General features: G+C 38.2%; 1 protein-coding gene across 7 annotated transcripts in view; it reads left to right on the top strand.

Annotated features, from left to right (window-relative positions):
• The window catches only part of LOC121863788, an 87,634-nt gene that overhangs the window by 17,071 nt on the left and 55,380 nt on the right, over positions 1-15,183 (top strand). For 5 of the 7 annotated variants that reach the window (XM_042362594.1, XM_042362595.1, XM_042362593.1 and 2 more), the window contains one exon: positions 3,096-4,721. The exons of the other annotated variants lie outside the window; for them this stretch is intronic. In XM_042362594.1, the coding sequence (XP_042218528.1) occupies positions 3,096-4,721 (1,626 nt within the window). The remainder of the gene's footprint in view (positions 1-3,095; positions 4,722-15,183) is intronic. 7 annotated transcript variants of the gene reach the window in all.

The following is a 15,183-nucleotide window of genomic DNA, read 5'->3' as shown; positions in this document are numbered from 1 at the left end:
CTGGCAATTCCATTGACGCATCACATGGAAAGACCCTTCAATGCAGTAGTGTTGTGTTGCCTTGACATCCAGAAAAAATAGTAAAATATTATGGGAATCAGAATGTGAGGTAGAAGGACTGAGTAAATTGGGAAATGATAGCTCGTGTGTAAGCTTCAGGAGGAAAATGAGGTAGAAGTGTTTCTCTATGTGTACTGGGTAGGAGTCCATCACCAACACGTTTTCAAGGTGTTTGTGGTGCAGGAGACTGAACTACTGTAGTGGCGATAATTTTGACCGCAAAATAATACCACCATAAAAAAAAAAATGTTTGCTTTTGCTTTTATTAGGTTGATGCCCCATGCCCATAAATCTGTTCTTTATAATTACAGTACTGTGTTTTGAAAGTTAAGTATATGGACAAGGACAGGTATTGACAGCATTGTCAAGACTCAAATTTACATTTCCCTTAAGTCCAGCTCTATCAAGTTTCAGCCTCCATTATTATAAAATAAAAAACATTAGATTATTTCATCTTGATACAGAACCTTATTTTATATCTCACAATAATACTGTAAATGGTTTGTTTTAGTGAAAACTTCCATTAACTTGAAATTTCATGGGAGGGGGAGAGGGGATGAAGGGGTCAGGAGAGTGATACCTTCCAATACAGCTTAACCTTTTATCTCAGGCCAAATTACAAATTCTTTGTTGTATTTTTTCATTATTGAAGATGTTACATTATTTATGATAAATTTTACACCATAAAAGGCTGATCATTTGAGCTTATGATAATGAATCAATAATAGACATGGGTTCAAAGCTGGAGTGCGTGGAAATACCTCTGCCTGCCACCTGGTCACATGCACAGTATCTTCCCTCCCATTGTTCACACAGGAAATCTGACTACACTATTGAATTCAGCAAGCAAAACTTAACCTTTTCATAATTTTGTTTAAAATTTTTACCCATTTATTAAAACCCTCATCTTTTCTACATAAGAGCAGGTAGTCAACACTAAAAGTTCCCCATCGTATAAGGGCTAACAACAACATCAAGAACAAAAAAGTTAGGACATCTCAGATCTCAATCTGGATCCATCGGAAAGATTGACACATATATATATAATCTGAAAATATCTGTAGTTTGAACATTGATTGGTCCGGAGGATTTGTACTATATGGTTCCCTCTACAAAAATATGACAATAACTGATGCAGTTGTAGCCAATGAGTCTAGTTGAAACATTTATATGATTGTTGCTATGATGGTTGCAAGAGATGTTTCAATAGAACTCACTGGGGTATTTCTATGCAAAGTAATGAATAAATTAGTATGATTTATTAATGTATGTAAATGTTTCTTTATTTAGGTAATTTTTTTTAACACTTATCGAACCCATAATGATGGTAACTTAAGATTTTAAAATGTTTTTATTCTCAGGCATCTTGTTAGACCTCAAATGATATTATCACCCACTTGGACAAATCTTGGGTGTTTTTTGCATGAGCTTATGTTTGTCATTTATAATTTTGAAAAATATCCATTACTGTACAAGAATTTGATTTTCTGGGTCTGAAAACTTGAAAATGTCTTTGATATTAGACATGAAACCTGTGGGCATGAGTTAGTAAATTAATTAAATAAATTTACTCCTGACGGTTCTGTAAACATTTACCGAATTATGTAATTCCTGGATAAATATGGTTCATACTAAGATGAGTGTATATGTTACTGTTGAACACACAAACTATCTTCAGTGATCACTGATTCAGAGCTGCTATGCTAACAACCTTGTTTAATGCGCTGGTCAAACCTGAGATGGGGGAAGGTATGGGTATACAGTACTGTATGTTAGTATCAGTTGTCGAAGGTGGATTATACAGTACTCTGATTGCAGCACAAACTAGTGTAAGGATGGGTCAGTGTACAGGCAAGCTTGTAAAAGTTGTTCACTGAAAAGTCTAATTTATTTTTATGTAGGATTTAATTTTTTTCATGAATGGAAATTTGGAGGTGTTAGTGAGTTCACTTTTAGTAAAGTGTTTAGAGAACAAGTTAAGGACTCTTTTTATCTTACATTTTTATCTAACTCTACCATTTTTGCCTCAAATTTAGTGACCATTGTATGAAAAAATACAAAATATAGGACACTTTTGTCATTTATAATTTATTTTGTGGCTTTATTTATCACTATAAATAAGAAAACAAATATTTTTAAAAGCCTTCTTTTGTGGTTTTTCATTTCCTGAAGGTGTGGCTACAGTTTTCAGAGAGGAGCTGGTGAACGGTATATTCCTTAATGTTTTGTTCACCTCGCATTAAAATATTAATTTACAGTAAACTAAACCTTGGGGATTGGTTTGTGGATGATTGTAATAAATGAGTTAATATGCATGTGTAATTATATTGGTATTACCCATATTAGTATGTTGAGAAAAAAAGAGAAGAAATGAAGTAGAAATTAAGTGAAAAGTTTTGGAAGTAGGGAGACAATCTAGAGAGGAAGTAATATCCTGTGTACTATCACAAGTGATCTGTAGTCCACTGTGTCTGTAAAGGTAGTTAGTGCTCTTCACACATTTAACAAGGTGGAATGAAACTTTTCACACAGTGATTTGTAGTAGTGTAGTGTGTTGGGGGAGTTGGTGTGTGGAGGAGGCCAGGAGGCTGTGCGGCATTATTGTCTACATCCTGAGCAGCCATGGTCCCCAGGGGAGACTCTTGCCTTGGCCAAGATGAGATAGAGACAACAGTCTTACACTGGTGCCCCTTACCCTCGCTCTCTACCTCTGCTTGTTAAGTTTGATACCACTTGCTGCTCACTACTCTTAATGGTGAAACTCTAACTTGTGCTCTTACATAGAAAAAAAATAAGTTTTGAAATAAATACGAACATTTTGAAGACACTTTTAAAAGTTCTTCAAATATGCATTGGCATATTTATATTTTTGAAGTTGGATCCATATGTATTAACACCTTGATTTAGTTTTAATTACAGGAAAGATTGCTGATCTTTAGTTACTTACCAGAATGATATATTCCTCATAAAGTTTTGGAAAGACCATGAATGATGATCAGCACAAGGTAATTCTGATGGAACATGTGGTTTTCCAGCCCAAAGGAGTTACGTGGGTGACAGAATTGGATATAGCACACCACGACAACAAGCAGTACATACGCAAGAGTTATCAAAGTACAATGGATCTTGATAAAGAAATGCAACTTGATGCAGATATTTTTGATGATACAAATCACCTTTCAGAAGGTTCTCAAAGGGATGACGATACTTCACTGAATCGCTTATTGGCTAGTAATTCAAAAATATTGGGGCACATGCCCAAGCCTAATGTTACTCATGATCCCAAAATTCCACCAAAAAAACCTCCTCGAAAATCGCAGTTGTCTGTGCAGCCATCAGTGCCGCTTCAATCAAAACAGACAGAGGTTGTGACTATTTCTTCCCGGCCACGCTCACCTGGTGTTCAGACCCGCTGTATATTGACCCCTCCTGATACTCCATCTATAATGGAACCTGGTTTTAGACTATCTTCATTTGCACCACGCACAAATACCTCAAACAAACCAGGCCATTCCAGAAGTAAGTCTGAAAGTGTGAAAGTTGATGAGCTAAAGTTATTGGATATTAGCTTTCAAGATCCTTCAATAGCATTTGCATTAGGAGGAATGGTTGCTTACCCCAAGTCACCATCTGCACATTCTACAAGCCCCAAGTCACCATCTCCCGGCTCCATAAGTCCTAAGTCACCGTCTACACGTTCTGTAAGTCCCAAGTCACCATCTACACGTTCTGTAAGTCCCAAGTCACCATCCCCCTATGTTAAAAAACATAAGTCACCTTCCAGACAGGTTTTAAATCCTGAGTCACCATTACCATCCACCTTACAGAAAACAAAGTCACATGCCACAATCAAATCACAGAAGACCTTTGTCAAGGCTGAGGCTTCTACAAAACAGGAAGTATTATCCAAAACATTGATTAGTCCGGGAAGTTGTGCACAAAAATATGATAAGCCAACCAGTTTGTGTCATTTAGCCAATGCCCCTCCTTATTCAATGGAGAAAGATCAAAGACAGAAACAGATGGAAACAGATAACCCAAATAGTTTGCCAAGAGATCTATATAGCGAGATTCTAAAAGAGTTAAGTATCCATAATGTAATGTCATCCCAGTTGTCAAAAGAAAACAAAAACATTCAAGGAACAGGAGATTTGCATACTACTATTGAGTACAAGAAACAAGGTAGTGAAAGTGCTGCTTCATGTATTAGGAGTGAGGGAGAACACGTGTTACAGAAAACAAAGCAAAAAGATGTCTTTAATTTCTCAAATTATTCTCAACACAACCAATCTCTGAAAATAAGCACCTTCAGTGAAGGAGTAGGTAGAAGACCTCGATCAAATTATCCTCCCAAGTCACTCAACAATGTTCGAAAGTCAACATTTATTAGCCATGATGAGATTGGGTCCATCCTTGAAGATAAATCTCTCTCTTATTTATCAAGGACAACTCCACCAGAAGAAAAAACCTTTCATGGGGGCCCAGGTGTTGATCCTGTGTCTCCACAATACAAAAGTTATGATCAAGGCAGTGAAAACCAGTCGGATGTGGATGAGTCTGCCTTAATTGATGACAATGAAGGCTTCTCACCTACTATGCCTTCTCAATATATTGAAAGTGATCAAGGGAGAGAGCGCAGGAAATCACAAGATTCTGAAAAGGTAGTGGTGCTATTTCTTAATGGTGATGTATTATGCAATTTTCAACTAGTTTTGCCTAAATTTATACCTTTTTATTTCTATTGGGACCTATTGTTTTACATTAATTTTAGAATTTATAAAGTACTCTACTTAGTTAACCATCTTAATGTACACTATACTGCTGCTGAATGAAAATTGTTATGATATCACCAAATATTTTGTACATTTATTAACTGCTGCTGCTTGCACATAACCAAGCCCCAACATGGCTGACGATATCTTATGAATGTTGCTCCTCAGGATATACATTTAGCAATGAATGAAATGGTAAAATGCTTTGTACATCACTGTCAACCTTGTAGTGATCTTCCTCGAACCTGTAAAATACCTGTATTTGCTTTCATTTTTAATGCCATATTTCTCTTTGAGCATACAACAGCTAAGTAACCTGTTATCTCACTGCTTCAGCTTGCTCATTTTTGATCTTGCAATGCTCAGGGGAAGTGCAGTTTGTGTGAGGTGATATGCAATTACTACCTAGGTTAGGTAACTCCTCAAATTTGATCACTGTAATTTTTGACGTGCAGTTTTATGACAAAGGTATGCTTAATTGTTACAAGTACTGTACTCACAATTATCTGAGCTCTTGTGTTGTTAAACTTTGAATACGATGTTTGCATTTATTATTGGAACTTTACATACTGAATAATTTAGTGGTACTTTACTGTAGTTTGTGTATTTAATAATACATGTAGAGAGGTTTAATTATGGAATACAGTAAAACCTTACAGTACAGTACAGTACTAGACTAATTTGTCCAAGCCCTCTTTGTATTGGGAGGGTTTCGTTTCTCCACCATTTCCCATCACCGAAAACACACACACACACACACCTTATATGGTACTGAATATTGTTCAGTTCAGTATTTAGAAATTAATTTACCTTAATTATTGTGGTTCAGTACTTGCACTTCTTTCTTTATGAGAGCTTGGCATAAAGATGTTAATGTTACACTGGGATATTGAGGATAAAACCAACGAAAGTCTTGGTGACAGTGCTTTCAGAACAATACAGTAGTACATTTACCTCCTGGGAAGATATTGGAAGCATAATGTATTGTCTAATGGTAGACCCTGCTGCCGTATGACATCACGAAAATTGTGACCAAGTCCCAGGTTGCTGATCTGACTTTCTGCCTCATTTACACACAATTGCAGGTACTCAATTGTTTCTTTTACTTTGACAACACAACTTATATACTGTATATCGTTTCTCACTACAGATTTTTTCTTTTTCTTTTCTTTATGTTTCTTTCTTGTTATTTTTATTTGTGTTGTTATTATTATTATCATTATTATTTAATTTTTAATTTTTTATTATAAATTTTATTTACTATGAATTATTATTTTTATTATTTTTATTATTTTTATTATTATTATTATTATTATTATTATTATTATTATTATTATTATTATTATTATTATTACATACAAAGTAAAAAAAAATGCAGTAAAGTACACTTATTTTGAGGTGTGTATGTAGAAGGCTCCTGGTTGATGATGCTGATGTGATTTTGAAGTAGGGGGTGGAGGAGGAGAAGGGAGAAGAGAAGGAAGTGGGGGTGGAGGAGAAGCATTTTACTGCTTCTTGGAAGGCGAGTCACCTTCCATAATAATGTCAGGGACCTCTGGACTGACAGATTCTCCAACAGGAAAATCCTCTCTTCTTTTTGAAGTTTGAAGGCTGATGGGAAGCATCTTTCTCCCGCTGCCTTTTAGAGAAGAAACTGTAAATTTTTGGTTGTGGGGCATTTCTCCTCCTGATCATTATCTGGTGCTTGAAGGAGACCACTTTGTCCTCAACAGTACACAAAATCGGTTCTTTTGTTTCCACATCTGGGTGCCTTGAAGCCAGTTTCCTGAACATCTCCCAGTGGTGAAAAACATCTTTTAATTCTGAAGAAGACATATGGTCATCACTTTCCCTTTCCTCCTCACCACTGTCTGTTTCTAACATCTCATCCAGTTGTTTCAAGTCTTCAGGAGTAAGTTCCTGCTCATGAGACATCACAAGCTCTTCAACATCATCCTCCTCCACTTTGAGTCCCATTGACTGACCAATGGACACAATCTCCTTGTCCAACTCCGCTTCTTCCTCAAATCCCTCAAAATCATGGATTGAATGGAGACTTCTTGCCATGATGACACGATCAATTTTACAGCCTCCAGGATGTTGTATTGCATCTTCCAGAACTGTGTCAGTGTTAGATCAGGATCAGTGGTAGTTGCCTGATGACACCTTCTGAACATTTTCTTCATGTACAGCTTCTTGAAGTTGCTGATTACATTTTGGTCCATTGGCTGCATAATTGATGTAGTGTTGAGAGGCAAAAACAACACTTTGACAAAGTCAAATCGAGCCTCCAAAGTGCTGGCAAGTTCAGGGTCATGACCAGGGGCATTATCCAGAAGGAGAAGAGCCTCAACAGCCCCTTCATCAAAGAGCTTGTCTCGTTACCCATGTCTTACGGTTGGACTTCCAATAAACTCCAAGTTGTCCTCTTACCACCTTTTGTTGCTTGAACACCCTGGGGTTTTCAGAGTGGTAGACAAGCATAGGCTTCAGTCGGAAATCCCCTGAAACATTGGCACCAAGCAATAGAGTGAGACGGTCCTTCATGGGTTTATGCCCCTGTAAAGAGGCTTCATCTTTGGTGATTAATGTTCTTTTGGGCATTTTCTTCCAGAACAGCCTGGTTTCATCCACATTGAACACTTGCTGTGGAAAATAATTCTCTTCATCCATCAGTTCCTTGAACTCCACTGCAAACTTTGCTGCTCCTTCTTTATCTGCACTGGCAGCTGCACCATGCCTAACAACACTAAAAATGTCACTTCTTTTCTTAAATTTATCGAACCAGCCCTTACTGGCCCTAAACTCTTCATAGTCAGTTTCAGAAGAACTAGGTTGATCTTCCTTCAAATGTTTGTTTTTTCCCTGGCTTTTTCACACATATTATCAGTAGAAATTGAATCTCCTTTCATTTGTTTTTCTTTAATCCAAATGAGAAGTAACATCTCTGTTTCTGCAATTAATGCTCTACCTTTAAACACTCTGGTAGATTTATCTCTCACTTTCACTTCTTTAAATTTTTCTTTCTGCGCAAGAATTGTAGACACAGTTGATGCCGACATGCCATATTCTTTACTTAATACATTTGTTCTAATGTCTTCTTCATGTTTCTTAATAATTTCCTGTTTCACTTGATTTGAAATTGCCTTTCTAGATTTCTTTGGACCCATGCTGGATTCAATACAGTAATTTCACCACTAAAATTTTAAGTTCACTAGCTGTAATTAAAGATTATTTTATTTAAATCAACACTGCACTGCGCTATATATTATCAATATGTTAAATAAATTTCAGAATGACCAATAATTGTAATGTAAAAACTTAAAAATACTCTGTGTTCAAGAGACCCACAAGCAAGTTGTTTCCTCCACGCTTTGGTGGGTGAGTGAGGTGGCTGATGAGCTCACCATAAACTAGTTCCCTGTACTGCATATATTATCAATTATGTAAAATAAATGTTAAAATGACTAATAATTTTAATATAAAACTTGCAAAAATATTAAAGAGCACAACCTTCTTGATATTTACTCCAATGGGAACGAATGTAAGGCAAGAACCGATTACTGTATTGGCGGACTAGCCTATCAGCTGATGCGCAAGCTGTATATCCATAAAAACTTGATTTTCCTTTCACATTTTACATGCCTTACTCACTCACGTATTCCAGACATTTCTGAAAGGCAAAGAAAATCATGAAGTATCGGAAAACCCGTCTCATTACTGTATGCCATGTTTGGTTCTTTGGTTATCTGTGTTGCTCTATTTCCTCTTATATTATGTTTCCTTTCTCCTCTTTTCATTCTGTACTACCTCATTGTAACACATATTTCATATGGCACACTCTTAAACTTTTAAAATATACCATTATTCTCTTAAAAAAAAAACAAAAAAAACGAATAAATAATGTCACATAATTTTCCAAACTGGCATATGCAAGAAATAATTTCACTTCCCAAATTACCTCATTCATTTCCCTTCTAATTTAATGATTATCACACTCTAAGTGTTAGTATTGAATCTATAGAATAAATACTAACATTATATTTGTATAATATAAACAGTTATTAGTCATAAAAATGGGAACTGGGCGAAAGACAGAGCAGCAATGTTGTCTCCTAGTGTTTTAATGGCGGGAGCTTCAGCTTGCCCCAGTCGCAAATAGGTGGCAGCATATACTGGGCTGGCGCATAATTCAAACCCTGAAGGACTGTAGTCGAGTTACACATTAAAAATTTTTTTTTATGAATGTGGATAAAGTCGATTTACGCGGTGAAGGACAAAAATAAAAATGTGAATAAAATTGAGCCACGCGGTGAAAGGGTTAAGATGGATGTGCTCAAACGTATGAGAGAGAGGTAAACAAACAGCTGATATTAAGCGTGCCCTTGAACTCGGTGAATCTACTTTACGGACTATTTGTGATCGTGTATAGATTCAGGGAATTGCCAAGCATGGAACATAATCAGTGCATCTAAGACGTCGTATTCCTGAGGCTCGATTATGGAGAGAATGAAATAAATATTGAGCACATGGATTGAACTCCAAGCTCACAAAAATGTTCCTGCCAGCATGGTTTTGATACTAGCAAAGGCCCATTGTTTTTTATATTTCCTGGTATGTGTATGGTATACTGTAATTTTTTACTGGTATTATATTGAGTACTGTACTGTCTTATTAATCACGAAACCTCTTAATCTCCACTACAGTATTTACATTGTTTGATATGTGTTCTTTATTTACATAACTATTTTCAGGAACATAATTATCGCGTAAATTGAGAGGTTCCTGTACAGGTATTGTCTTTCGAAAATGACCCTCTCCCCCATAACACACATCCACTCACCCTATACTTTTCATTGGTTAGTGTTCTGTACATAGCATATGTCAAGTGCAGTATAATTGTCTTTTACTGATGAATTTCAACTTGCAAATGACTAATATTGCAGCTCGGCTGAATAATGACTTTGTCTTTGCTTAGTATGAATTAACAACTGCAAAGAGTAATAGACAGGTACATTTTTATTTCTTAGGCATGTACAGGAAATGTAACTAAATTAGTGTAAATTTTCTTAGTGAATTTAGATGTGTTTTGATACTCTCGACTGTGACAGTAGAATGTTTCTCTTAACTCTACTGTTATGTTACACAAATACACATTGAGTTCTATACGGGATAAAAATTTTCATTGAGTGATTTATTTATTTTTGCAATAGTTTATATTTCTTGGTTCTCCACTCCATTACAGGAGGGGACCTAGTTGCTTCCCTTGTATGTAAACATGTTCAGTGTCTCAAACAAATAAAGAAGGAATTTCAATAAAACCTGGTGCTGATATTCAATATTTTCCCTCCCTCCTTTAGGGACTTGCGGTGTATTTTATGTAGGGGTTATTGTTTGAGGATGTTTGGTATAGTTTTATCATCAGCAGCAGACCAGGATATACTGTCCCACCTTAATGCAGGATGGCTTCACACCAGATCTAGTTCACATAACCATCTTCTCTTCATTCATTGTCATTGCTGTAAATGATGTGTTATGCTATGGTATTATCACTTCACAACAACACCCTAAATTTGGTTACCGCCTAGTCACTTCACCAAAGCCAGCATCACCCATCAGCAGAAATTCATAATCCCCAGATCTCTTGATGCCATGCTCTCTTTCACAGATGCTGTTTTTTCTTTGGTGTTCACAGCCCTCATTCCACAACCTACTTTATAGATTCCTATTTTTGAACATCGGGCATAGGTTTCTTTTGCTATACAAATGTCTGCAAAGATTCACTTATACGAATACTCTGTACTGTATTATATTCTTCCACTTCTTTCTCGCTGTAGGAAAGCTATTCTCTCTCTTAGGAATATGGCCTCTTAAGGTATTGTACCAAATTTATATTTTACTCGTTTTTTAATGCACAGTATTAGGTACAGTATAAAATTACAATACAGGTACTGTAGTTAATTTTTTATTTTTTTTTTTTGTGTGAACCAATTTAATTTTTTTTATGGTGCTTATAATGCCACTGCCAATTTTATAGAAATTGAGGTAAAGGGGGATATTTTATGCATCAATATAGTCAGGTATAATTATTAACACAACTTAAGCATAAAATTCTATACATGATCACTGTCAGTATTTCTGCGGATCTCTAATCTTTTAGCTACATTGCAAAACATTTTGCAACATCATATAAAACCTATAGATTTGTAACTCCTGTTTCAAACTCTTATGACTTGATGAACTCCCCATGAAAACATATCCAGATCGCTGGATTGGACGCGGCGACAACAAACCCTGACTGGGTAGCTCCATCTCCTGATTTAATGCTTAAGTTGTATTATATAGTAATTATACCTCTGATTACATTATTTCATAAAATACAGTACAGTATCACTCTTTGCCTCAATTTCTATAAAATCAATAGTGACTTTATAAACACCCTGTATGATATAATTGGGGTTTTCCTCTCATTGGGAACCAAACCCTATACAGTACACTATTTCCTTTGTTATATTATTCGATAAATGAATGTTTACATGGCGAATGGTTTTCAAGGAACCTTACCCATTCATATAGCAAGGGAGACCTGCATTTATTAGGCATTGATCAAAGCATATTGATAGCATTGAGAAATTACTGTAATTTGTTAATGTATGTACGAATATGATGTACAGTCTTAAAAAATTAAGTACGGGTAAATAAAAATCACTTGCAAAAAATAAGTATTTTGCTTTATTTTATTTTATTTTGTTTAAGTTGTTAAAGATCTTGTGGAATGTAATATTTCATTGTACTGTACAGTCAACCCTCACTTTACGCGGTTAATTCAACCCACAGGGTACCGCGGAAAGTGAGAAACGCGTAAAGTGAACAACATAACATATGGGATTAATTGAAATAGAGACCGGGCTGACCCTCAAACTCCACTTTTTGACGACACACAACTATGTTGTAGTAAAAATTTTATCTTAACTTTGTGATGGTATGCACAAACAAGTAATATAGAAGAGGTTAGGTTAGGAAAAATAAAGGTTAAGTTAGGAAAAATAAAGGTTAGGTTAGGAAAACTAAAAGTTAGGTTGAACACTTACGTTAGTAGAAGAGATGGGTCGGCATACGGGGATGGAGGCTGGTTCCGAGGCAGAGGGCAGGCTACTGGCCCTCAGGTGAGTCACCATCACTGTCATCCACACTTACTAATGCCTCCCTGACAAATCCCTCAAAGTCATCTTCACTGTCTCTACCTCTGTCACTATCACTGGCTTGGGCTGGCTGTGGTGGGTTGCGGGCGAAGAAATCTGTTATGCTTTGCTGACGGCTGGTGTTTATGTTGTCGTGATAAACCTTGAAGTAGGGCTCCATAGTCTGCAACAGCTGGGTAGTGAAGATTTCATACCTGGTTGCGTCATGGTCGTCGGAAAGGAGGAGCTTGATTTTCTCGACACACTCGTTGGCACCCCTAACATTACTATGGGATAAGCGGTGTTCTTCTTGGGATGACGCACCACCTGCCTCTTCACTGACGTCATCATCATCTACCATCTCATCGGTAGTCACATCAGGATCCCTTATCACCACCAGGTTGTCGTCGTTGGTGGTCTCGGAGAAGCCTGCAACTGTAACACTCTGCGCAGCTTCTCTGGCAAGGTCCACTGCTACTGCAACAGTCTGAACCTCACCAGTCACAGATTGACTCTGCCTTACGCCCGTAATGCCTTGCAACACATGTCTCCATGCGTGACGAACAGTTGCTGCAGACAGCTGATCCCATGACTCCACCAAGAAGTCCACAGCTTTCTTGATGTTAAATATTCTCCAGAATTGTTTGAAAAGTATTTTTTGCTCTGCCAACTGTTGATCCTTGTCTTCTTCGCTCTTGCTATCGGTGGTGGTGTCACTCAGGTTACGCAACTCTTCCCTGGTGTTGGTGTAGTCGTTCAGGAGCTGGAATTTTTTTGTTGAGAATGCAGCTTTTACATTACAGATTAACTCTTGGTCCATGGGCTGTAATATAGACGTAGTGTTGGGAGGAAGGAAGACCACTTTTACGTTGGGGTGACGATCTAACAGTAGGGGCGAGTGTCCTGGTGCGTTGTCCAGCAGCAACAAAATCTTGAATGGCACATTCTGTTGCTCACAGAATTTCTTTACATCGGGAACAAAACAGTCATCAAACCAGGAGAGGGACAGTGTAGAGAACATCCACGCCTTACGTGCGGTCAGCCAGTGGACATTTAGCTTGGTCATGTCCATGCTCTTGTAGGCGTGCGGCTTGCGGGCTGTGTGGATCACCGATAACTTGAACTTACAGGTACCGGAGGCATTGGTGGTAAACAGGACGGTGATGCGCTCCTTCTGCATCTTCCGGCCCCGAATCTTGCTGGCATTCTTCACAATGAATGTCTTGGAAGGTAGCTTTTTCCAAAAAAGACCAGACTCGTCCATGTTAAACACCTGGTCGTCGGTGTACTGTCCTTCCTCCATAATCTCACGTTAAAACGGAGGAAATTCCCTAGCTGCAGCACGGTCAGCATTAGCTTCTTCACCACCAATGTTTATATTGGTGATCTTGTTCTGCATCTTAAACCTCTGTAACCACCCAGAGGAAGCATTAAAGGGTTTGGGCTCTGTAATTCCCATCTTTCGTGACACTGCAGCATACAGTTCACGTGCGTACTCCTTAACAGAGCGCGTGTCGACCGCCATGTTCCGTCTCGCCTGACGCACCAAGTAGCTCACAAGTAATTTTTCCGTCTTGAGAAGCACCTGGTTGTGAAAATACTTGATCATAGAAGCACCTGTAGACTTTGTGATCTTCATGTGCTCCTTTATCTTGGCTACATCCTTCTTTATCGTCCGGATCGTAGATTCGTTCACACCATGCTGGTGCGCCAAATCAACCTGTCTTGTTCCTTTCTCTAACTCTTGGATGATCTTGTACTTCACCTCGTAGCTTAAGGAACGTCGTGTCTTCTTGGGCTTAGGGCAGCTGGGTCCAGGCAAGGAAAGGTTTCTCTCTGGGGGTGGTGGTCCGGCGGAAGCCATTTTACAGAACAATGGATGCACGATTACACGGTGTGGCCTGGAGGGATGAAACTGCCGCGGCTAGGTCAAGCGTCGTCTTTCCTCCCTCCCTCCCTCCCCTGGGTGGACACGTCATATTACTTTAAACCAATTACAGCTAGCAGCGGAGGGAGGTAGGGATGCATGGCCAATCACAGTCCGATACGTCATATGACGTCAGTGATAACGCAACAGAGACATGCACTGCGCAACCTTACCGCGCGGCTTGGCCAGGCGGAGGAGGGAGGAGGCGGGAGCAGGCGGGTGGGGCGAATCTAAAAATAGCGTCGAGCCGGACACTCTCCGCGTAAAGGGGTACACGCACCGCGGAATGTGAGCATCCTGGGTTCCGGCAGGGCACCGCGTAAACGTGGAAACGTGGAATGTGGGACCGCGTAAAGTGAGGGTTGACTGTACAGTATTCACAGTTTTCACTGCTCAGAACATTGAATCATGTGGTTTACCCTTCCCCTTGACCATTTCCTTCCTCCATTCTTTCCACCTTTCTACTTAAAATTTTATGGATGGTATATACTGTATACATATTTGTGTAAGCTCTTTGGCTCTAGACTTAGAGTACATGTCACTGACATAAAATGTAATGAACTGAATTTATATCTTAGGTAGAAAAGTTGTATATTGTGTACATAGTAACTCTGCATGTGAAGACACAATGAATGATGATACAGTACTAATACCTGTTTACTTAACTGTATAATGTTAGTAGAGTATAGTTTTTATGTAATTTCACTGCATTTTTTTAATTATACAGTATATAGTACAGGTAAATAGATTTTTTCTGATCAATTGATCACCATGAAATCCATACGTGTGTAAACACCCCCTGGCACGGCTGCCCTTTATGTATGATAGGTCTGGTAGCAGGAAACATATCCATGTGGACAAAGTTGTTACTAGAAGCAGGGTGTTGGCAGTAATTCATTAAAGTGCATTGTTCGTTGCTGACTTCATGTGTGCTGTATGTGTGGATAATCATGTGGCCTTAGGAAGGCTTAGAAAAGCATGACATTGGAGAGATATCCTTGGATTATGTTGAGTTTTGTTGCTGCCTGGGTTACATTATCAAAGTTGGTGGTGGTGCTGAAGCTTGCTCATTTGCCAGTGTCAGAACTGACTGGAAGAAATTTAGGGAGCTGTTGCCTTTGTTGATCGTGGGAGGACCTTCTCTTTGTGTGAAAGGAAATATGTATGTAGCCAGAGTAAGAAGCATGCTTTTGTATGGCAATGAAACATAGGCACGTAAAGAGAATGATATTCTTAGACTTCA

This window comes from Homarus americanus, unplaced genomic scaffold, assembly GCF_018991925.1.
Source record: "Homarus americanus isolate GMGI-L3 unplaced genomic scaffold, GMGI_Hamer_2.0 scaffold48354, whole genome shotgun sequence".
NCBI lineage: Eukaryota > Metazoa > Arthropoda > Malacostraca > Decapoda > Nephropidae > Homarus > Homarus americanus.
The sequence above is the reverse complement of the archived record's forward strand: the minus strand, read 5'-3'. Positions and strand labels throughout refer to the sequence as shown.